The sequence below is a fragment of the Oryx dammah genome, unplaced genomic scaffold (assembly GCF_014754425.2).
Source record: "Oryx dammah isolate SB20612 unplaced genomic scaffold, SCBI_Odam_1.1 HiC_scaffold_19, whole genome shotgun sequence".
NCBI classification, from domain to species: domain Eukaryota; kingdom Metazoa; phylum Chordata; class Mammalia; order Artiodactyla; family Bovidae; genus Oryx; species Oryx dammah.
In genome coordinates this window covers 93,063,811-93,089,100 of record NW_024070203.1, presented here as the reverse complement: position 1 = coordinate 93,089,100, position 25,290 = coordinate 93,063,811, and the positions used below count along the sequence as shown (strand labels likewise).

General features: G+C 46.5%; 1 protein-coding gene across 5 annotated transcripts in view; it reads right to left on the bottom strand.

The window, feature by feature from the left end:
- Nucleotides 1–25,290, bottom strand: part of COL14A1 (collagen type XIV alpha 1 chain) — a 222,187-nt gene that overhangs the window by 40,386 nt on the left and 156,511 nt on the right. For all 5 annotated transcript variants that reach the window (XR_005724651.1, XR_005724650.1, XM_040261792.1 and 2 more), the window contains exons 37-42: nucleotides 23,211–23,264; nucleotides 21,445–21,540; nucleotides 20,211–20,264; nucleotides 19,792–19,845; nucleotides 4,352–4,405; nucleotides 3,835–3,906 (exon numbers count right to left, since the gene is read on the bottom strand). Coding sequence is in view for 3 of the 5 variants with exons in the window: in XM_040261792.1 (XP_040117726.1) it covers nucleotides 3,835–3,906; nucleotides 4,352–4,405; nucleotides 19,792–19,845; nucleotides 20,211–20,264; nucleotides 21,445–21,540; nucleotides 23,211–23,264 (384 nt within the window). In the remaining 2 variants the exon portion in view is untranslated. The remainder of the gene's footprint in view (nucleotides 1–3,834; nucleotides 3,907–4,351; nucleotides 4,406–19,791; nucleotides 19,846–20,210; nucleotides 20,265–21,444; nucleotides 21,541–23,210; nucleotides 23,265–25,290) is intronic.

The following is a 25,290-nucleotide window of genomic DNA, read 5'->3' as shown; positions in this document are numbered from 1 at the left end:
TTCTCATGAACTGATCGGACCAGATGCCATGATCTTAGTTTTCTAAATGTTGAGTTTTAAGCCAACTTTTTCACTCTCCTCTTTCACTTTCATCAAGAGGCTCTTTAGTTCTTCCTCACTTTCTGACATCAGTTCAGTCGCTCAGGCGTGTCCGACTCTCTGCGACCCCATGAATCACAGCACCCCAGGCCTCCCTGTCCATCACCAACTCCCGGAGTTCACTCAGACTCATGTCCATCGAGTCGGTGATGCCATCCAGCCATTTCATCCTCAGTCGTCCCCTTCTCCTCCTGACCCCAATCCCTTCCAGCATCAGGGTCTTTTCCAATGAGTCAACTCTTCGCATGAGGTGGCCAAAGTACTGGAGTTTCAGCTTTAGCATCATTCCTTCCAAAGAAATCCCAGGGTTGATCTCCTTCAGGATGGACTGGTTGGATCTCCTTGCAGTCCAAGGGACTCTCCAGAGTCTTCTCCAACACCACAGTTCAAAAGCATCAGTTCTTCGGTGCTCAGCCTTCTTCACAGTCCAACTCTCACATCCATACATGACCACAGGAAAAACCATAGCCTTGACTAGACGGACCTTAGTCGGCAAAGTAATGTCTCTGCTTTTCAATATACTATCTAGGTTGGTCATAACTTCTCTTCCAAGGAGTAAGCGTCTTTTAATTTTATGGCTGCAGTCACCATCTGCAGTGATTTTGGAGCCCAGAAAAATAAAGTCTGACGCTGTTTCCACTGTTTCTCCATCTATTTCCCATGAAATGATGGGACTGGATGCCATGATCTTCGTTTTCTGAATGTTGAGCTTTAAGCTAACTTTTTCACTCTCCTCTTTTACTTTCATCAAGAGGCTTTTTAGTTCCTCTTTACTTTCTGCCATAAGGGTGGTATCATCTGCATATCTGAGGTGATTGAGATTTCTCCCGGCAGTCTTGATTCCAGCTTGTGCTTCTTCCAGTCCAGCGTTTCTCATGATGTACTCTGCATAGAAGTTAAATAACCAGGGTGACAATATACAGCCTTGACATACTCCTTTTCCTATTGGATTCAGTCTGCTGTTCCATGTCCAGTTCTAACTGTTGCTTCCTGGCCTGCATACAGATTTTTCAAGATGCAGGTTAGGTGGTCTGGTATTCCCATTTGTTTCAGAATTTTCCACAGTTGATTGTGATCCACACAGTCAAAGACTTTGGCATAGTCAATAAAGCAGAAATAGATGTTTTTCTGGAACTCTCTTGCTTTTTCCATGATCCAGCGGATGTTGGCAATTTGATCTCTGGTTCCTCTGCCTTTTCTAAAACCAGCTTGAATATCAGGAAGTTCACGGTTCACATATTGTTGAAGCCTGGCTTGGAGAATGTTTAGCAGTACTTTGCTAGCATGTGAGATGAGTTCAATTGTGTGGTAGTTTGAGCGTTCTTTGGCATTGCCTTTCTTTGGGATTGGAATGAAAACTGACCTTTTCCAGTCCTGTGGCCACTGCTGAGTTTTCCAAATTTGCTGGCATATTGAGTGTGGCACTTTCACAGCATCATCTTTCAGGATTTGAAATTTAGCTCCACTGGAATTCCGTCACCTCCACTAGCTTTGTTCGTAGTGATGCTTTCTAAGGCCCACTTGACTTCACTTTCCAGGATGTCTGGCTCTAGGTGAGTGATCCCACCATCATGATTATCTGGGTCGTGAAGATCTTTTTTGTACAGTTCTTCTGTGTATTGTGGCCATCTCTTCTTAATATCTTCTGCTTCTGTTAGGTCCAGACCATTTCTGTCCTTTATCGAGCCCATCTTTGCATGAAATGTTCCCTTGGTATCTCTAATTTTCTTGAAGAGATCTCTAGTCTTTCCTATTCTGTTGTTTTCCTCTACTTCTTTGCATTGATTGCTGAGGAAGGCTTTCTTATCTCTCCTTGCTATTCTTTGGAACTCTGTATTCAGATAGGTATATCTTTCCTTTTCCTCTTTCCTTTTTGCTTCTCTTCTTTTCACAGCTATTTGTAAGGTCTCCTCAGACAGCCATTTTGCTTTTTTGCATTCCTTTTTCTTGGGGATGGTCTTGATCCCTGTCTCCTGTACAATGTCACAAACCTCCATCCATAGTTCATGAGGCTCTATCAGATCTAGTTCCTTAATTTCTCACTTCTACTGCATAATCATAAGGGATTTGATTTAGGTCATACCTGAATGGTCTAGTGGTTTTCTCCATTTTCTTCAATTTAAGTCTGAATTTGGCAATAAGGAGTTCATGATCTGCGCCACAGTCAGCTCCTGGTCTTGTTTTTGTTGACTGTGTAGAGCTTCTCCATCCTTGGCTGCAGAGAATATAATCAACCTGATTTCAGTGTTGACCATCTGGTGATGTCCATGTGTAGAGTCTTCTCTTGTGTTGTTGGAAGAGGGTGTTTGCTATGACCAGTGTGTTCTCTTGGCAAAACTCTATTAGCCTTTGCCCTGTTTCATTCTGTATTCCAAGACCAAATTTGCCTGTTATTCCAGGTGTTTCTTGACTTCCTACTTTTGCATTCCAGTCCCCTATAATGAGAAGGACATCTTTTTTGGGTGTTAGTTCTAAAAGGTTTTGTAGGTCTTCATAGAACCGTTCAACTTCAGCCTCTTCAGTGTTATTGGTCGGGGCATAGACTTGGATTACTGTGATATTGAATGGTTTGCCTTGGAAACGAACAGAGATCATTCTGTTGTTTTTGAGATTGCATCCAAGTACTGCATTTTGGACTCTTTTGTTGACCATGATGGCTACTCCATTTCTTCTGAGGGATTCCTGCCCGCAGTAGTAGATGTAATGGTCATCTGAGTTAAATTCACCCGTTCCAGTCCATTTTAGTTCACTGATTCCTGGAATGTCGACGTTCACCCTTGCCATCTCTTGTTTGACCACTTCCAATTTGCCTTGATTCATAGACCTGACATTCCAGGTTCCTATGCAATAGTGCTCTTTACAGCATCGGATCTTGCTCCTATCACCAGTCACATCCACAACTGGGTATTGTTTTTGCTTTGGCTCCATCCCTTCATTCTTTCTAGAGTTATTTCTCCACTGATCTCCAGTAGCATACTGGGCACCTACTGACCTGGGGAGTTCATCTCTCAGTGTCCTATCTTTTTGCCTTTTCATACTGCTCATGGGATTCTCGAGGCAAGAATACTATACAATTAATTTAATTAGAATTTAGGTATAATATATTATAAATACATTGTATATATTAGATGATAAAAATATAATTGATATTAATAAAGTTGATAATAGTTAAAATTAATTAACATATTATTTAATGGTATTGTTTATTATACAATTGTTAATTAGTTATTTTATAATTATTGGTTTTTATAGCTAATAATTATTATAATAGCTATTATTATAATTAGTTGTCCATCACATGTGTTTGTGTGTGTTTTAAGGCAAAATTCTGTCTTTCTCATACAACTTAGGGAGGAAAAACCTATTCCCATCCTCACTAATCCTTGACTTTGTCCAGGAGACAGGCCTAATTAATAGGCATCATCGTACCCAACCCCTGAAAAGATGCACTGAGTTAACTTAGCCAAATACAGAATGAGAAACAATGCAAATATACCTAAGCAGGAGCGTGGCTGCACAGCATTCCCTGTCGGGACATCTGTCTTTAGCCCTGATATACGCACAGTCTGATCTTAATCTTTATCCTAGGAGAGTCTCTGTTTTCCTCACAGGTTCCCCAAGAGTCCAATACTGGAAACACACTTTGACCACAAGAGACACAGTCAATTTAAACACACAAATAAGCCAGAAGGATGCCTGGGCAGCCATCCTGACGGGCTGTGGCCACATACTCACAGGCGGTCCGAGGGCACCTTGGGGTCCCATGCTTCCTGTGACCCCGGGGACTCCAGGGGCTCCGGGAATGCCCTAGTGGACAGGAAGATGGACAAAGGTAAAGACGGACGTTCCCAACAAAACAGCTCTCCAGAAGGGGCAGCAAACAGCCGAGACTTCAGGACTCACTGCTTATTCCTGTTTCCAACTACCACAGAATTAAGGAAGACTCTTTTTGGAAAAGTCTCCACTATGTTGGTTAGATGTAGTTATTTCAAATTCAAGGCTTACCTGTGTCTAGTAAAAAAGAAATCAGTGCAGGTGATCTTATGGCAAAGTGCCTCGGAGGTGGAATAATCAAGCCCCCGGGACACATTCCTTTTAGAGGATGCTTAGGAAGAGTGCCGCACCAGAGGCTGAGCCATCACACTACAGCAAAGACGGCGGCAAAGGGGAGGCCTGGCAGCAGAAAAGCTCTCACAAGAAGTGAATGGCGTTAAAGCAGCAGCGCACCCCAGCAGTTCCTGGAAATACTTACAATTGGCCCTGGTGGACCCGGAGGGCCGGAAGATCCGTCCTTTCCAGGAAAGCCCTGGGGGAAGAAAAACATGGCATGTCAACTCTGCAGCTGCTTTATGTGGCTTTCAGAAAAGGTGCATTTAATCCTATTTCATATTTGGGGCAGCAAGTCCTGTCATTCGCTCCAAACTTCCAAAGATTCACTGCTTTTAAACCCTTCATGGGAACTGTTCTTGGCAAAGACTTTTGTGTCTATTGGCTCTATGAAATAGCCCAATGTAAGAATGTTAGGTGTAAGAAATGCCACTTATAAACTTACACAGGAACTTATTTTCAGAAAGTGGTTTTTTTATTATTATTTAATTAAACATAACTAGTGAGAAGGGGGATCAATTCTGGTCAGTAACAACCAGACACAAAGATGAATTAGTGTCTTTCAGGACCTACGAGTTTGGGGACAGGGAACCCCTATCACAGGAATCTGTGTATTACAAATAGTGTATTACAAATTGGGAGTACTACAGTATCGGGCTCCCTTTTAGCGCAGATAGTAAAGAATCTGCCTGCAATGCTGGGGACCCAGGTTCGATCCCTGGGCCAGAAAGATCCTCTGGAGAAGGGAAAGCAACCCACTCCATTATTCTTGCCTGGAGAATTCCGTGGACAGAGGGGCCTTGCAGGTCATAGTCCATGGGGTCGCAAAGAGTCGGACACAACTGAGCAACTAACACACACACGCTTGCATACACACGGCGGTATCTGTAACTCTGAAGCTCTTCAGGGACTGCCTGGGGTGGATCAGGGGTCTTCCTGCAGAGGTGATACAGTTTTGACTTCTGGGCAAGTTTGCTGAATGAAAGTCAACATGAATACATGTTTGCTTCTCATTACATGATGGAACAGTTAAAGGCAGAAAGCAAATGATGCCCTTTAAAAATTATCTTCTCCAATCACTGAATGTGTGTGTGTTATTTTATGTGAATGTTAAAAAAGATAGAACACCTGGAGTGGCCTGCTGTCAGAGGGCTGCGGTTCTTGGCTGTGGGGGTGGGTCTTTCCAGTCTCAATTTTATAATAAATTCATAAAGTTTTGTTCAAGACATTATCTTCTACTACATGCAGAAATGGACTTCTCCTCTTGGGATTTGTCCCTCCTAGAATAATCCATTCTTATGCTAAGTCGCTTCAGTCCTGTCCAGCTCTTTACGAACTTATGGACTGTAGCCCACCAGGCTCCTCTGTCCATAGCATTCTCCAGGCAAGAACACTGGAGCTAGTTGCCTTGCCATTCTCCAGGGGATCTTCCTGACCCAGGGATGGAACCTGGGTCTCTTAGTCGCCTGCATTGGGCAGGCAGGCTCTTCACCTCTAGCACCACCTGGGAATCCATTCTCACCTCAGATCAATGCAAACCAACACCCGCCAGCGTCCGTTCTGCCTCTCCCAACTCCCCTTCTGAAGCGCGCCACTTTCCCAGTGAACCTTCCCCATTCTTCCTGGGTGTGAAAACCCTTCTCCTTAGGGGCCCCCTTTCACTCTCTCCTTATCTCCAGGAATCAAATAAAAGAGGGTAAAGATGAGGCTGGACAAAAGGAAATGGTGTTAGTTGGGAGAAAGGTATGAAAAGGGAAGGATGCGTGTGTAGGAAAAGCAATGGTCTGTGGGCCCTTTCAACCTGTTTCCAGGTTCAAATACCAGCAAGTCTCAAAGCCACATAAGGCATAAGCTCCAGAGCCCACCGGGCTCGTGGTTTGCCTTTCCTGCCTGAGCACACTGTGAGCTTCCATCTTCCAGCCTCTTGTTCAGCAATTCATGGGAAGCCGGGGGCTGAGCTGCGGCTAGCGCAGAGGGGCCAGTTCCAGCTTCGGCCCCTAAGAATTTCCGGGGGGTAATCCTCCACCTTCTTTTCCCCTCTGTAACAGCTTCAGGGCCCACGTGTTGAGGATCAGTGTCTCAAGATGGCAAGACCTTGAGTTCCTAAATGACTATACAGATCAGAGACTAACTACCCAACTCCTCTACCCATTCTCTGGACAGTGCTGGGCTGAGACCAGCAATAGACTTCATTTCATTTATTATTTTTTTATTGTTTTAAACCACTGAGATTTTAGGACTTTTGTTCATAATATTCGAGCTAGTGGGTTTTTTCACTACTACCTCTATTCAGTCACTTCAGTTATTCACTCAAAAATATTATTAAGTCAGAAAGCTGCACTGATAGGCCCTGATACAGATTAAATTACACAGACATGCACACACATCCTTCCTTGGATTTGCTAGCTAAACAACATATATTAATACTGACATAGGTTGAAAGATATTATTTTACACGGAGTTTAAATATAGCATATCCAGGAAGAGGGTATAAAAAATCAGAACATGTAAGAGAAAAACAGAACCTTATAACTCCTTTAGTCCAACTGCTTCATATTATAAGTGAGAAAATTTGGGACCAAAAGAGATTAGGAGCCTTTACCATTAAAAAACGTTTTTAATCTACTATTATTTCCTATATGAAGTTCACACAACAAAACCAGGGACTCTGAGGACATACTCAAAATTTAAGAAGGCATTTTGAAAAGAACTTCATTTGCTTCCTGCCTTAGAACTCTCCCAGCACTGGAGGGGAAGCAAACACACACCCGTGTGTAAAGCCACACGTGACACGTGGCCAACACCACTGCCCAGCAGTCAGGAGTACAGCCTGGCTGCAGGCAGCCTGCCCAGACTCTTTTCCAGGCTGTGTCCAGAGAGACAAAATTCTCAAAAACAAGCAAGGGCGATGTTATGAGAGGGAGCGAGCCAAGGCGTATTTTCTGAAAGGACAGCTATTCCAGGGAGGACCCGCAAGAAACAGCTCATCGGCTCCTCCCTCTCGATCACGGGGAAGAGCGCACAAAGCTACACCCCACCAGGACTCCCCTCCGCTGGGTCACCGGAAGGGTGCTGCCGAGAACAGTGTTCAATGCACTCGATTTACGGACAGCTGGTGCACATTGTGTGGGAGGAGAGAGGACGGAATGTCGTTCAGTTCAGTTCAGTCGCTCAGTCGTGTCCGACTCTTGGCGACCCCATGAATCGCAGCACACCAGGCCTCCCTGTCCATCACCAACTCCCGGAGTTCACTCAGACTCACGTCCATCGAGTCAGTGATGCCATCCACCCATTTCATCCTCGGTCGTCCCCTTCTCCTCCTGCCCCCAATCCCTCCCAGCATCAGGGTCTTTTCCAGTGAGTCAACTCTTCCCATGAGGTGGCCAAAGTACTGGAGTTTCAGCTTCAGCATCATTCCTTCCAAAGAAATCCCAGGGCTGATCTCCTTTAGAATGGACTGGTTGGATCCGTTTATAGTCCAAGGGACTCTCAAGAGTCTTCTCCAACACCACACTTCAAAAGCATCAATTCTTCAGCGCTCAGCCTTCTTCACAGTCCAACTGTCACATCCATACATGACCACTGGAAAAACTGTAGCCTTGACTAGACGGACCTTAGTCGGCAAAGTAATGTCTCTGCTTTTGAATATGGTACCTAGGTTGGTCATAACTTTTCTTCCAAGGAGTAAGCGTCTTTTAATTTCCTGGCTGCAGTCACCATCTGCAGTGATTTGGGAGCCCAAAAAATAAAGTCTGACACTGTTTCCACTGTTTCCCCATCTATTTCCCATGAAGTGATGGGACCAGATGCCATGATCTTCGTTTTCTGAATGTTGAGCTTTAAGCCAACTTTTTCGCTCTCCTCTTTTACTTTCATCAAGAGGCTTTTGAGCTCCTCTTCACTTTCTGCCATAAGAGTGGTGTCATCTGCATATTTGAGGTTATTGATATTTCTCCCGGCAATCTTGATTCCAGCTTGTGTTTCTTCCAGTCCAGCGTTAGGTAGAACTAAATTTGGCCGAGAGGCTGTTGCTCCCGTGTGGTCGAATCCAATGAGGAGACTACGAGTTTGTTCCCTCTGCATTCTCGGGGAGCCCAGCCTCCAGGGGCTCGTGCCAGATGATCTGAGGTAGAGCTGATGCAATAACAGAAATACACTGCACAATACCTGTCATGAGCTTGGATCATCCCCGAACCACCCCCAGCGCTGGGCCATGGAGAACCGTCTTCCATGGAGCTGATCTCCGGCGCCAAAAACGCCACTGCTCTTCCCAAAGGGCACCTCGGAAGCTGTTGCTGTTCACTCGCTCAGTTGTACCCGACTCTCTGCGACCTCATGGACTGCAGCACGCCAGGCCTCCCTGTCCACCACCAACTCCCGGAGTCCACTCAAACCCACATCCATTGAGTCGGTGACGCCATCCAGCCATCTCATCGGAAACTGAGATTTCTTTTTTTCTTCTTTGAGGGAAGAAATTATGTCTTATTCACTGTTCTGTTCCTAATGCCTCCCTAGCACATGGTTGACACCAAATACATACTAAAAAAAAAAATAAAGTGGAATAAAAATGAGACTCTTAGAAAAAGTGCTCTGATAATCATGTTGAATAAATAAATATTAATTGCAGGTATAATTAGCCCAGAAATGCATTGGGGTGGTGGTGGGGGGGGGATGCCAATCTTTTCCGGCTTTGCTCTTGAACCCTTACAAGCCTGGAGGAAAGGGGTCGGGAGTTCTCCAGCCCCAGCAGCTGAAACTGCATTTCAGTGACTACTGGAGGGGTGGTTTCCTAGAAGCAGACTGGGCTTTTGTGCCTTTGATTTATAGAGGGAGGGGGCTTCCCTGGTGGTCCAGTTACCTGCCAATGCAGGAGACACGGGTTCGATTCCGAGTGCCCCCACGACGGAGCCTGTGCTCTGGAGCCTGTGCTCACCACACCTGGAGCCAGCCCCACTGCCACGAGGGCCCCATGCAGCCAGACAGAAATGAAGGCGCAGTTTAAGAAGCTTTACAGGGGGAGTGTCCTAGGAGAAACCTTTCAGGTAGTGAGGGAGGCAGGAGAGGGTAGGCACAGGGGTTAGGGCAGGACTGGGTTTGGCTGAGGTCTGCCCTCGTGGGGGAGCCCTGCAGGGTGAGTGGCGCCTCAGGGTTAGCCCACCACAAGGTTTCATACACTCACATCAGTCAGCCATCGACTGGGTTTCCAGGCGGCTCTCGTGATAAAGAGCCTGCCTGCCAAGGCAGGATTCGTGAGAATCATGGGTTTGATCCCTGGGCAGGAGGGTCTCCTGGAGAAAGGAATGGCACCCCACTCTAGTACTCTTGCCTGGAGAATCCATGGACAGAGGAGCCTGCTGGGCTGCAGTCTGTGGGCTTGCACACAGTCAGACCTGACCGAGAGACTTAGCATGCACAGATGTGCGGAGCCAGGGTGGTGTTTCCAAGGGTAGTTCTCTACAGTAGAGGCGACTGAGCTGTTAGCAGCCAGGGCAGGGAGGACACGGGCCAGGGTCCTACTCTAGCACTTTCTTTTAAATTGTCATCGGAGTATAGTTGCTTTACAATGCTGTTAGTTTCTGCTGTGCAGCAAAATGAATCAGCTGTGTGTGTGTGTGTGCGCGTGTGTGTATGTCTGTGTGTGCGTGTATGCATGTGCGTGTGCGTGCGTGCGTGTGCGCGAGTGTGCGTGTACACGTGTATGGGCGTGCATTTGTGGGCGTGCGTGTGGGCGTGAGTACGTATGTGCACGCGCGTATATGTGTGCACGTGCTTGCATGTGTGCGTGGGTGCGTGTGTGTGCGTGTGCGCGAGTGTGCGTGTGTGTGTAGCCCCTCTTGGATTTCCTTCCCACTTAGGTCACCGCGGACCACTGAGTAGAATTCCCTGTGCTCTATAGTGGGTTTCCATTAGTTATCCATTTATACACAGTATCTGTAGTTCACTCTAGCACTTTCATTCATGGATTTTCATGAACAAATGCACATTTTCAGAAATAACAGTTTAACAGTAAAGGCATTCTTAAGGGTACTATGAGTTTCCTGTTTCCTTCATTCCAAATTAACATTTACTTGCTATACCTGGTTATAATTAAAAATGTACTAGGGGGTCTTCCCTGGCTGTCCAGTGGCGAAGACTCTGAGCTCCCAGTGCAGAGGGGCCTGGGTTCAGTCCCTGGTCAGGGAGCTAGGTCCCACCTGCTGCGACGGAGACCTCGCACAGCCAAGTAAATAAATATTCAAAAAAAAGATGTTAGGTTCTATATTATTTTAGAAACATAAAGCCATTTCCCTCCCCCAGATTTCTTTCCAACTGCAAAAAAGTTCATATTTTCATCACATAGCTTTATATTTTAACAATCACATTTTAAATTCATCTCTGAAAGATTTTTTTCACTTGTAAGCCTCACGTTTGTCATATTAAACTATAGTTGCGGAATCACTGTGTGCTGGGCATTTTGCTAGCTTTTGGATAGTCAATGATGAACAAGACAGTTTGTTTTCAAGGAGGTGATGGTTTTAAGAAAATCAACAATTGAAAGTAAACAGCAACGAGCCTCGATGCAGGGACAAGAGGGTCCCACGGGAACATGCAGAAGGGCGTCCAGTCATGGCGCGGGGGTCCGAGCAGGGGCTCCCAGAAGAAGGGCTCAGGCCAAGGGCCCCAGGAGGCTGGTCCACCCTCCCCACCCAGGGGCCACTCAGCTCAGGCCGGCTCTGGGGCCTCTCCTCGCCCTCCATCCAGAGTGAGGAGCGACGACAGCAACTCTTCATATCGAAGCAAGAAAGTTGGTGAAAAGGAAAACCACGTAAACTGTCTGCACCTTCCAAACATCTCCAGATCTACAAACGTCCCATTTCACGTCAGGAAGCCAGTCTCAGCACCTGTGCGTTTGTGGGTGAAGCACCGTCATATAAAGCAGAAACCTTTAATTAATCGATGAAGCGTGACTAACAGGGGACAGAAGATTAAACCATAAGCATAGCATGAGATCTCACTTAAACCAACACCTGCTTTTTCTAAGCACATAAAATCAGCCACCTACACACAGGGGTGCAGCTCCCAGCACGTCTCCTTTTTGAGAGTCCCACCTCAATCTTAATATGCAACCACAATGCACATTAAAAATACTTTTTGCTATAAAAACTTGAAAGTTTTTTTATAGTTTGTTTCTGAAAACATTTGGCTCTGAGCAGCTTATTAAGTTATGGTTGGCCATGATTTATCAGCAAAAGGAAATCTATTGCAAATATTTTTCAAAATCACTGATATTTGAATAAATAATAAATTTAACTATGGCTGAAATTAGCAAAGTGCAATGCTTTATACACATTAAACTAATTTATTAATTTTGATTTTTTTCAGTTTTCTTTTCCACACTCTAGAGCAAACACATATGCTTTTTTTCAGGTGGCAAGAATTTTTTTGTAGGCTCTTAAAAAGTTCTTGATTAAAGTGAAAGAGGAGAGCAAAAAAGTTGGCTTAAAGCTCAACATTCAGAAAATGAAGATCATGGCATCCGGTCCCAGCACTTTATGGCAAATAGATGGGGAAACAGTGGAAACAGCATCAGACTTTATTTTTCTGGGCTCCAGAATCACTGCAGATGGTGATTGCAGCCATGAAATTAAAAGACACTCCTTGGAAGGAAAGTTATGACCAACCTAGATAGCATATTCAAAAGCAGAGACATTACTTTGCCAACAAAGGTCCGTCTAGTCAAGGCTATGGTTTTCCTGTGGTCATGTATGGATGTGAGAGTTGGACTGTGAAGAAGGCTGAGCGCCAAAGAATTGATGCTTTTGAACTGTGGTGTTGGAGAAGACTCTTGAGAGTCCCTTGGACGGCAAGGAGATCCAACCAGTCCATCCTAAAGGAGATCAGTCCTGGGTGTTCACTGGAAGGAATGATGCTAAAGCTGACGCTCCAGTACTTTGGCCACCTCATGTGAAGAGCTGACTCATTGGAAAAGACTCTGATGCTGGGAGGGATTGGGGGCAGGAGGAGAAGGGGACAACAGAGGATGAGATGGCTGGATGGCAACACTGACTCGATGGACGTGATTCTGAGTGAACTCTGGGAGCTGGTGATGGACAGGGAGGCCTGGCGTGCTGCGATTCATGGGGTTGCCGAGAGTCGGACACGACCGAGCGACTGAACTGCACTGAACTGAAGAGTTTGCTCTTTCACGGAGCTCGAAAAGGCGCACTGGATGTGCCCGCAGAGCGTGTTGTGACCAAAGGTAAAGCCAGAGGCTAGACTCTTTATGCTTATGTAGTTATCAGAGACGGGCTTCCCTCGGGGTTCAGGAGTAAAGGATCTGCCTGCCAAGCAGGAGACTCGGGTTCGATCCCTGGTCTGGGAAGAGTCCCCAGAGAAGGAAATGGCAACCCACTCCGGTGCTCCTGCCTGGGAAACCCCACGGACAGGGGAGCCTGGGGGGCTACAGGTCACGGGTGCGCCAAAGAGTCGCACACAGCGAGGAGCGGACGGCGGCCAGCAGCAGCGGCAGCTCTCAGAAACAGACTCAGGCGACAGGCGCTCTGCACGCCCTCTCCGGGGCCGTGACGGGGCCACTGACACGACCTCTGACTGACTGAAACCGGGCCGAGCGGGTCCTCTGACAACCGCCACCCCTCGGGTACCGGGGGCCTGTGAGCCGCTGGCATCTGGCGCGTCTGCTGAACCGGAACGAACTCGAGCCGTGAGGACTGAGGAAACACTGAGGCTCGCTGCACAGTTTCAGCCCTGAGCGGCCGGCAAGGGGCCAGGAGGCAGTCGGCCACACGGAACAGGCTGCGACCGGCAGCAGAGGCTTCAGACCAGCCACCAGATTAAGGGGCCAAGGAGCAGAAAGCCTCAGAGCCTGAAACACGGGCCAGGCTAGAGACCGCGACCAGCCCTGAGCCCCGAGTGCGCTTCCATGTGGAGTCACGCTGGGGAATTTTCAGTCACACACACGCAGACACGAACAAATGTGCATTTTACATACGTGCACAACACACCATTGTTAAAATGTTCACATTTATATGCGCATTACATGTCTAATTTAGATGTGTACATAGATAGACAAACGTGTATAGCTTTAGTAACCTGCACTGGTGATTCCAGTGAATGAAAACAAAAGCAATATTCAACCCAAGAAATTACTTTGACGTGCAAAAAGTTTAACATAATGTATTATCCAGTGATTCTAAAACCTAGCTGTTAATTAGAATCAGTAATCATTTTAAAACTATACATTCCTAAGTCACACCCAAGACCGTTGGTATCTGAATCTCTGAGGCTAAAGCTCAGGAATGTGCATATTCAAAAAACAAAGAAAACACAAATGACAGCTTGGTCACTTATGTTGTGGAACTGCTAGTTTTCAAATATAAACACGTCAGCCTTGGCCCCAAAGGACAGCGTTGGGATCAGAGTGCAAGATAGATATCATTTGTACGCTGTCTCCTAGTAGAAGCATCTTTAAAGCCAGTAATAACAAGAAACTAACTCACTAAGTAATGGTTCTCTCCTCAAATGGGCCGTTACCCAGGTAAAAGTGAAATGTAATCAAAGAAACATAGTCTTCATGTGCGAACTATCAGCTTCTACTTCATCAGGAAAGTAACCCAAACCGGGCTCCTTCTGCCCCCAAAACACTGGATGAGATGGCTTCGGTGATGGAGTCCTGCTTATTCATATCTTTACTGAAAGAGTTGCCCATATTAGCAAAACCCACTTTAACCTTTAATAGAATTTTGTAGAAAGAAAGAATGCAGTGCTGGAGCCTGAGAGTGGATTAGAATCCTGCCGCAATGTTGCTACCTGGGTGGCACTGTTTGCGTTACTTCAAATTTCTGACCTTCAGACTCTCTGCGTCTGTAACCGGGTGGCAGTGCCCAGCGTTTGGGGTTACCCTGAGGACTGGAGAACACAACATTTGTAGAGCGCGGCACTTAGTTGACAATCAATAATAGTGGCTGCTGCTCTTTTTACTAAAATGATCTGCTAAGTCCCAAGTGCACAGACTGTCATCGCTGTCGTTGACGGGGGGAATGTTTTCTGGGGTTTTATAAAAACCCGTTTAGACCCACGGAAAAGAAAATCAAATCATTCTCTCCCCTAGCTTTGTGCTAGTTTTTTGTATTTCCTCTTCTGGAGGAGGAAGATACTCAAGGGGATAATTATCATGAATCTTAGTATTTAACAAAATATCCCTTAGATGAATCTCTCATCAGAGCTTGACATTTATGATAGAAATTAAATCCAGATCGTTGACTCCAGCTCAGTTCCTCAAGGATATTTTAAGCAAGCACAACTTGCTTTGATGAAGTGGGACGTTCATCACATATACGGCCTTTGTGGAGTCGCTGAGTCGGGTCTGACTCTTTGCAACCCCATGGGGACTGTAGTCCGCCAGGATCCTCTGTCCATGGAATTCTCCAGGCAAAAATACTGGAGTGGAGAGCCATTCCCTTCTTCAAGGAGTCTTCCCAACCCAGGGATGGAACCCAGGTCTCCTGCATCGCAGGCGGATCTTTACCGTCTGAACCATCAGGGGAGTCGTTGCGTACATCAAAACCACGTAAAAAGGAAGCACGAGCCAAGGGTCCTTTCAACACGGACTCCAAGAAAATTAAACAATAAGAAGCCACTTGCTTTTTCTTTAGACTTTCTCTTTTCTTTTTTTTTGCAGTTCATTAAAATCTTCTAAGTCACCTTAATAATGTCAAGGACAGGCATTATAACATACTGTCCTGTCCTGACTCATTAGCTCTACACGGAAAACAGTGAAGACTCATCCCCGCTAGAGCTGAATTTTCACACAGAAATTCCTTATATGACGGGCTTTCCTGGTGGCACTAGCAGTGAAGACCCGCCTGCCGATGCAGGAGACTGAGCTGTGGGCTCCGTGCCCGGGGCGGGAAGACCCCCTGCAGGAGGGCACGGCCAAGCACCCCAGTGCTCTTGTCTAGAGAACCCCGTGGACAGAGGAGCCTGGCGAGCTACAGTCCACGGGGTCGCAAAGAGTCGGACACGGCTGAGCGACTCGGCATGTCCTTATTTGAAGCAATCTCCACAATAGCTCTATGGACTCAAATATTTTTCCCACTCAGATGAGGAAAGGGAGCCTTGGACACTTAAAGTGACTGGCTCAGCATCCCATGGTTAGAGTTCAAACTCAGGTCTGGCTGACTGTCCAAGTCTCTGATATTTACCACTAGGCCATCCTGCTTCTCCTAACCACAAGTTCAGCATGATTCGTATACAGAACTTTAAAACAGAATTTCCTCTTTTACAGATGGAACGGGAAGCCTGTGGTTATGGCATGAAACAGGAGCTGCAGGGAGTGGTAGCCTGGGGTAAGGGAGCATTCCAAGTTGAGTTTTACTTGGAATTCTAAAACAAATACCCTTGGTACAAGGGAGGAATTACGACTATCTTCCAGGTGCCATAAAATAAGTATCTCCTGGTCATTTTTATTACTCGTCTCTCTGCCTTTTTATAAAACCATAGTAAGAATTGGAAAAAAAAACTATTTTCTTAAAGTTTCTATTTGGAGTGGCTGACAGACAGCTGGTGGTCTTGGATATAAGTGAGCCTCAGAACTAGAAAAAAGGTAGATTTTCCTTTCTTTCGTTTTCAGTTCGTATAGTTATCATCCATGTCTCGCCTGTTTTTCCTGGTTTCTCTTAGGACCGCTTGGATGTCCAGGGTGGGGGCAGAGATGTCCAGCCTACATCAGAGGAGCCTAAAGACCGCAGGTGGGCCCTAGGGTCACAGATGTCAAGCAGAGAGGAGGAACAAGGCAAAGGGAGGGGTCAAGACAGACAGCGGAAGAGAAAGAAGGGATGAGGGTGCCGTCGGCTGGAGTGACGCAGGATGAAAACCGACCCGCGCCCACCCGGCTGTTCGGCCTGCTCGCGCGCTGCTGCTTTACACGGCGGTCCTGCACTGAGCCAGAGGCTGAGGCTGCTTCAGGGAAGAAATCCAACTTCTGCTGGCCTTGCTTACGGCCTGAGGCCCAGGGTTGAACATGAGCTGCCTCTACGAGTCCATGATTCCCCCTGGGAAAAGCCAGAATAAGCTAGAAACTTTAGAAAGAAAACGTTTCCTTAAGATTAAGAGGAGATGCTTAATCCTCTTTGTTCTCTGCTAAACTCCCCTCCTGGCAGACTAAATGGAAGGGTGACATCTGCCCTGGCTCCAGGTAAGGGACGCCGGCCTTTCCCTAAACTAATAAGCAGGGCATTGATCACAGTTTGGGGCTGTGAATTCTTAACTCTCAATAAGACAAAGATTTTTTAAAAGAAGGATGACCAGTAAGGGACAGCCCGTCCCTGACTATCGGAAGAAATGGGGCACGGTAATGATGCCACAAGCTGACTCACTGGAAAAGGCCCTGAGGCTGGGAAAGGTTGAAGGCGAGAGGAGGAGACAGGATGAGCAGACTCGGGGAGACGCTGGGGACAGGGAGGCCCGGCGTGCTGCAGCTCACGGGGCCGCGGAGAGGCGGGCTCCCCTGAGCGGCTGCACAGCGGCGACGGGTGAACGGGCGGCTTCAGGCTCTGGTGGGGCTGTCGAGTCGCTCAGTCACGCCCGACTCTTTGGGACCCCATGGACCGCAGCCCACCAAGCCCCTCTGTCCATGGGATTTCCCAGGCAGGACTACTAGAGTGGGCTGTCCTTTCTCTCTTCAGGGGATCGTCCCAACCCAGGGATCAAACCCATGTTGCCTGCACTGGCACGCAGAGCCCTCAGAGAAGCCCAGTGAGTGATTTCAGGGCTTGGCCTAACGACGAAACAACCGGCTTCCTGGTTTCCGGGAAAATGCTTTCCGGAAGCGGCTCCCCGGGCGTCTCAGCAGCCTGCTCTTCACCCGCGTCTGCCCTCAGACAGCTCCGGGCCGCGGCCACCGCCATATTCATCTCGCTGCTTTCCTTCTGAGCGCAAGTGTGCCCAACGCAGCGCGGGCACGAAAGTGAAGTCGCTCAGGCGCCTCCGACCCTGTGCGGCCCTGAGGACCGCAGCCCGCCGGGCCGCTCGGTCCATGGGAGTCTCCTCCTTCTGCAGGGATCTTCCCGACGGAACCCACGTCTTCTGTGTCCCCTGCGCTGCAGGCGGAGTCTTTACCACTGAGCCACCGGGGCAGCCCACGCGGCGCACAGCATGTACTAAATTAAGGTGCGAGTTCAACTAATACCTCATTAAACAAGATATTAAGGTAATGAAAGTATATGTATGCGGTCCCTCCCTCAAGCAGAGGAGGCATTCCAGGAGACACTGCTGCATATCATTATGTGCTAATGATGCCCCGAGAGTTGCGCGCTGGAATAGTGTTACCTTCAAATATCTTTCCTAAAGCAACCGGGATAGGGTTTGCACAATTTTTTTAACATTTAATTTTTAATGAGTTAAATTTTTCTTTAACTTGTTTAAAGAATGAATGTCCTTTGGAAACCAGTTTAAAAATGCAATTCCCTTCCCATCCACAGAGTTTTCAAAATAGGCATTAGAGGCAGATTGGGGGCAGGAGGAGAAGGGGATAACAGAGGATGAGATGGCTGGATGGCATCACCGACTCAATGGACATGAGTTTGAGTGAATTCCGGGAGTTGGTGATGGACAGGGAAGCCTGGCGTGCTGCAGTCCCTGGGGTTGCAAAGAGTCAGACACGACTGAGGGACTGAACTGAACTGAAAATTTTACTTTCAAATTGAGAGAGAGAGGGAAATAAAATCTATGTACAGATATATTAACACTTTATTAGGCCTTAAGACTTTTTATCCTATAGAACGAAACATGTTTGGAAGAATGGCAACATATTTATAAAAAATCTGTGTTGGCATAGTGGTTTTAAAAGAATTCCAGACTCAAATGATCTGGACGCTAACCCAATATGTTTGCTCTGGGAGAACTTTTCCAAGACTAGACTCTGCATAGATAAATCAAGGAAATTCACTGAACCAAACCTTCAGAACTGCTGTTTTCAGAGCTTCAGGAATCACGGAGGAACCTAGGTGTGTAACCACACAGGATCTTAGTCTAAGTCCTTTGCCAAAACATATAAACACTTTCAGACACTCCTTCCACATGTCCATGAAACCTACATAAATCTCACTTCTAGAGAATGCCTCTTTTTAGATACATTCACCTGGACGTGCTTTACCAACTAATCCCATTTGATGGATGGAGACTGAGATTTTAAGCAAATGAAAGTTGAATGTGAAACCAAAAAAAAAAAAAACCAACATGGAAGGAATTTAAATTTCCACACCTGCACCCTATAGAAAACATTTATTTCCTTATTCTTGAGCAGTATAGCTAAAGGCAACCTGGTCTGAGTAGAGAACTATGTCCTCCAGCTAATCATTTGCTCATCTAGTGGGTTAGCTGTCCCCTATGATATCAGCGAATGTCGCTGAACGTGCTGTCCTTTACTGGACTGGATCTAACTGGTGGCCACTGTATATAATCCAGTCTTAAGAAAAACTGTGCAGCTGCCAGTGACCTTTTGAGGAAGACCAGTTTCTCTCTCTTTCGGAAAATATAATAACTTTCTATTATCTTCCTGTAAAAGCTCAGAATCCCTGGTCCAAAAAATAGAAGAGATGATGTCAGTGAAATTGTGTTTACCTCTTCGTTTCCATCTCTTGGCAAGCTCTCCACACCAAGGCGTGTGCACACACGTGTACACGTGTGCACACACACAGACACACATACAGACAATGCACTCTCATCTCTCGCCATACTGAACCACGCCCAGGACCGGAAATGCCCCACCTTCTCGTCAACTCCACCCCTCCATACGCCGTGCATGCTCTTCTCTCTGCTTGCAACAGCGGTCCCGTCCTTTCCGGCTGATTTCTCTCCCTCAGTTGAAAACCAGTCTATATAGTGCTGCTTCCGGGAAGCCTTCCTTCCCCAACCCTCCAGGTCTGGCTTGGTTATCTATTCCTGTGCCCTACAGGGCTCTGTAAATTCTCCCACGATAGCATACGTTTCTTATTTGGTTCTGTTTCCCCCAATAAGCTCTAAACTCTTTGAGGACAAAATCCCTCAAACCTGGTTCAGTGAAGACATGTTGACCAAACAAACTCTAGATGTTAAGTCAGCCCTCAGCCAGCCTGTACTTTCTTTTATTGCCGTCCACTTGAACAGGTTCCAAGAAGTGACTGCCGGTGTGTACTAAAGGAATGGAGACTATTGCAGATGGCCATCATCATTAAATTCCAATTCTTATGATTCCTGATTTCCTTTAGGTTTGTTCCTTGAGAATTTGAAACCACTGGAAAATCTGTTAGACTAACGCCCACAATTCAGTGCAAATTGCATTCAGCTTCTGGGAACATTCAGAAAGAGGTGTGGCTGATTTGAAAAGGCCTGCTGAAAGTTTCCAGGTTTTGAGGAAAGTTGTGGATATGGAAGAACACAAGCTAAGGTAAACAGATGCAGGATTAGTAGAACGTAGATGAGAGAAAAAGTAAAGGAAAAAACAAAAATAAACACACGGTTTGACTTCCCTGCACAGAGCTTGCCAGCAGCAGAGAGACTTGATGAGAAAGGCGCTGTGCTAATGGGCAGTCTTGGGCAAACCCTTACCCTCTGGCCCGGGGAGCCATCACGTCCTGGTGAACCAACACTGCCTGGGACGCCCTGGACGGAGCAAAGACAGGAAGCTGTCAGAATCGTGGAAACCAATCGCCCGCTCAGCCAGCTTCCCCAGAATAAATCAGGCCTCCAAACAAACCTGAAACCATAAGGGTGAAGCTTTCCTGACTGAGGACATGGCATCCAGAGCTTATTCACCAGAAGGAAAGCAAATGTCCCCCACCGGGGTTCACCCAGGGCGGTGTCAGGAGGACCCCCGGGTGGGGGCCAAAGGTCAATGAATACAGGCTGCTGGTCCTCAGCATAGAAACTGTCACTGCCAAGACCACAGCAGACTTCAGAAGCTATGGTCCTTTTTCTTGGTAAAGCTCTAGACTGAGAGCAATGGAGTAAAAAAATAAAAATAGTACCTGTGGGCCCGGCAATCCGGTATCTCCTTTCTCTCCTTTTTCACCTGGCATTCCCTGGACATCCAAAAGGACACGGGGGTTAAGTTCACAAAAGGAAACTGGTAAGTCCTTAGTCCCTTCTTTTCCTCTGCTGACTCTTAACGTTTTCAACATTAAATTGTTTCTACACTAACATCCAAATACAGCATATTCCACTTTTCACATAAGCTACACAATCTATGTAAGCATACTTACAGAGTAGAATGTTTATATTTCAGAATAGTTTAAACACTTGCATACAATCTGATTTAGTTAAGCTTATACTGTAAATATATAAGCAGAGTCTTCAGTATTATTTATAGCTTAGATGTTAAAACTTACATCTATATATACTTTTGTTTTGTTTTGGCTAGAAACTTATAAAAAGGCAAAAGCAAACACAGTGCCTGACCCATAGCAAGACCTCAACGAATTCTTAGTATTAATCGTAATTATACAAACTGGCACGTTAAATAAGAATAATTCATTCACGTGTAAATGACTCTGGGAATGAAGACATCTGAGCTAGGGACACACAATCATATGCACGGGAAGATTTGCTAAGAATGTATTTCAATCATTTACACTAAAAATGTACTTAAAAATGTATATAATGGCACAAATACTAATTACAGAGACTGATTTTATTCCTTAAATCTAGATTCCTCTACTAAGTTAAATGAAAATCAGTGAATGGAATTGAATTTGCTTTCAATGGTACAAACAGCTCAGTGGCTGTAAAGAGCATATCGTCTACAATGTGAAACTCATCACAGCCCACTCTGATGGCCTGTCGAGACAAAGATCTAAATAGATGGCTTTTGAGATTGTAGCTCCACGATTACTACAAATACAGAATGAAAAACTTAAGTCGTATAACACCTGTCACTTTCCAGGTTTTATCATACCCACTACAGACTTGGTCAAGCAAGAAAAAGGAGCCGTATGTGTCAAGCCCTGCTTTCTTTTCTAGACAAATCACCTGTGGCTATCCCTACTCCCTGGGCACGTACATAAACGTAAAGGCCCGTTTACTGAGTGAAGAGCTGGCTTATGAGCGAGCTTTCGATCATCATGCTCGTTCCCCAGTCCTTGCTTTCAGGGGCTGGAAGAGGCTGTGGGTCATTACTAGGGGTGGAAGGCAAAAGCTCATTCTCTATAACTCACGGGGAAGTGAGAACAACAAAACCCGCCCGAACGCTGACACACAACTCACAGGCATCCCTTGAATGGAGAGACCGCTCGGTCCCTGGGGCCCCGGGGGGCCCTGAGGTCCGGGGGGGCCCGTTTCACCCCGAGGGCCATCTGGTCCCTGGAAGGCAAGAAGGTCACGCCAAAGGTAAGTCAGACCTCCTGGAACCCAGAAATATCTGCTACCCGATGTTCCTGCTGAGCACATTTATCTTCTATTTCATTAACTTTCCTCAGACATAAAACAGTCACAGGACGAGACATGAAGCCTCAGAGGATTCGCCTCCCAGGCCTAGAGTCATCAGAGAACCCGGAGACGAAAGGCACAGAAGCTGCTGCAGCTTCACTTCCTGAGGCTTCCATCAACAAGAACGCTGTGCCAGCAGTGTGAGTAATTAGACCCCCCACACGGCGTCGCAAATCCGAAAGAGGTAAGCGCTGCAAGACCGCCCTCTTGGCCTGTGAAGTTCCCACCACCCAGCCAAACGACGTTCCCTCCCTTCGTTACTGTGAACTGTCATCTCTGGGGCGCTGCTCTGCGTTTATCGAAGATACCGTGGCATGTACGAGACGGAGCCGAGTCAGATACGTCGCCTCTGCCTGAGAAAACGTGCCACAGTCTCAAAAAGTAAAACGGGACAGCAACGGAGGCCTGTGCGGTCTGAGTGTCGAGCTGGGTGGTACCCGATTCATCCTCTCCAGCCTTCCTTCACCGACCCCCCTCGGCCTCGCCCCATTCTCGCTTACCTTGTTCCACTTGTCTCCAACTTTCTACTAAAAAAAAGCTGCAGTGTTCTCTCCTCCATGAATAAATGCTGTGCGGATTTAATAAGTGACCGTGTAGAAGCAGTAAGTCAAGCAAGATGGCTGGGGAGGACGCAGAGCAGCACAGTGAAGGTGAGACAGGCGGGCAAGCGATCAAAGGCCTGAAGCCAAGGAGCTGGGGCTGACTCTCAAGGCAGCCGCGCAGACTGCAGGGCTTAAGGGCGTGACGTGATCCGGCGCAACTCTAAAGAAATCTGGGCAGATGCGAAGAATCAGTCTGAAGCATCGGGCCCCTGGAGCCAGAAAGGGAGACGACGGGCAGGGCCTGAACTCGCTTAGGCTGGGCGCCTGCCACGCCTCAGGTGCCTGTGTGCGAAGCAGGGAAACTGTGCCTGGACCGGGATCGGCAGGGCGTGCTCCTCTGAGTCGCGGCCTCTGTACGGGCACAGACGGTTTGGTGGCCATGGGCAGTGAGAATGGAAGGTTGGGCTGTGTGTCTGACGGTGCATGGCGGGAGGAAGGAGAGGCGTCCAAGCCCTGAACGCTGGCCTGGAGGACTGCGGCCGGGCTGTGACTTGGCGCTCCCCCGAGACGCGCCTTTGTTGCAGAGGCAAGAGGCAAGAGGACCGCAAGAGCAAGAGCCGCGTGAGCAACCGAAGCGCCCGGGGCGCTGACGCTCCGCCTCGGACCCAGAAGCCTTGTCCCTGAGCTAGGGCGTTTCTTCTGATGAAAACACACAAGCTTCTAAGAATAAGGGGAAAGGCTCCAACACAACTTCCATAAAAATATAAGAAGCTTTACCACGTCACGTCACGTGGCAGCCTGGATGGGAAGGGAGTTTCGGGGAGAATGGATACCTGGATATGTATGGCTGAGTCCCTTGGCTCCACCCGAAACTATCACAGCACTGTTCATCGGCTATGCTCCAATATAAAATTTTTAAAATTTAAAAAATATATAAGGAGCTTGAGATTGCCACGGGTAACTGTCCCTTAACTCCCCTGCCTGGGGATGAGAGAGGCTTACCTTTAGGCCCGGGTCACCTCGCTGGCCTTTTGGTCCTCGGAGTCCTGGGCCCCCCTGGCAGAAAGACGATACACGTTAGCACAAAGGCAAACCCGAAAGCAATACAGCGCATTTGCTTCCCTTAATAAGATGGATCACGTAATTCTTATTTTGCACAAAGGCCAACACGTTCTGTAATGATATGTTCGCTGTGTTCCTCTACTGAGGTCTGTCCCCAGATTCCCCTCTTCTTGTTAATGGTTTCAGAGTTTGAGCAAACTTTCTATGCTAAATCCCTTTAAATTAAAAAGAAAGCAACAGGATCTTTTCATTGCGTGTGTAAGATTACTGCTATTACTACTGCAAATAATAAAAAATATACTGTTAATCTAAAATTATATCCATGTCTTATACCATGACTTTGAGATTAAATTATTTAATTAGATTGTATTATATTAAATTGTGAAAAGCATATAAAATAGTAACAATTTAGTTCTCTTTATTTATATCATAAAAAGGTATTTAGTGCTTCTGAAACTTCAGTTATTTGCATTTTCCTCTTAAAATTTCTGTCACATCAATGCACTACCTGTACTATCATTTAGCAGTATTTTCTTTGTAAATATATGTACATAATACGTAATATAATAAATATGCATATATGTGTATATACAGTCTTTGCAAACATATTCTTTGTATATGTGTGCATAACACATATGTAAATATACTCTGGATATTTTTCACTTGACTCTTACTTCACTTAAATCTACTTCAAAAGCAAATATTATGTACTATAGCAGATGGAAAAACATATTACTTACTAAGAATGTGAGGCAACCCTGAAAATATACTATAAATAACGTTATTAAACTTGGCTAGATTTTGTCCCTGGTGCCGACTGTGAGCAAAGGGTTTGCTCTTTATTAAAAGGGGGCGTGAGTAAGGGTTAGAAAGGTCACACGGGCCCCGGTCTAAGAATATTGCTTTCACTTGACTAGAAGGATGAAAAGATCATGGAAAATGGAGTGGCTTTCTCAGTGAGTGAGTCCGTTTGACCTCCAGCTGAGTCTGTGACCATTGATGATCCTTCTCTTACCATCAGCCCTTGCCTCCCTTGGGAAAAGACTGGATCAGGCGACAGTCAAGGCCTCCTCCAGTTTGTCTGAAGCACTTACACTCACTCCCAGCACCAGTCAGCTGCTTACCTTCCAGATTTTTAGCATACAGTAATCAAATCATTATTTAACTTCTATGCAGAGAACATCATGAGAAACGCTGGGCTGGAAGAAGCACAAGCTGGAATCAAGATTGCCGGGAGAAATATCAATAACCTCAGATATGCAGATGACACCACCCTTATGGCAGAAAGTGAAGAGGAACTAAAGAGCCTCTTGATGAAAGTGAAAGAGGAGAGTGAAAAAGTTGGCTTAAAGCTCAACATTCAGAAAACGAAGATCATGGCATCTGGTCCTATCACTTCATGGGAAATAGATGGAGAAACAGTGGAAACAGTGTCAGACTTTATTTTTTTGGGCTCCAAAATCACTGCAGATGGAGATTGCAGCCAGGAAATTAAAAGACGCTTACTCCTTGGAAGGAAAGTGATGACCAACCTAGATAGCATATTCAAAAGCAGAGACATTACTTTGCCAACAAAGGTCTGTTTAGTCAAGGCTATGGTTTTTCCTGTGGTCATGTATGGATGTGAGAGTTGGACTATAAAGAAAGCTGAGTGCCGAAGAACTGATGCTTTTGAAGTGTAGTGTTGGAGAAGACTCTTGAGAGTCCCTTGGACTACAAACGGATCCAACCAGTCCATCCTAAAGGAGATCAGTCCTGGGTGTTCATTGGAAGGAATGATGCTAAAGCTGAAACTCCAGTACTTTGGCCACCTCATGCGAAGAGCTGACTCATTGGAAAAGACTCTGATGCTGGGAGGGATTGGGGGTGGGAGAAGAAGGGAACGACAGAGGATGAGATGGCTGGATGGCATCACCGACTCAATGGAGGTGAGTTTGAGTGAACTCCAGGAGGTGGTGATGGACGGGGGTGCCGGGGTGCTGCGGTTCATGGGGTCACGAAGAGTTGGGCACAACTGAGC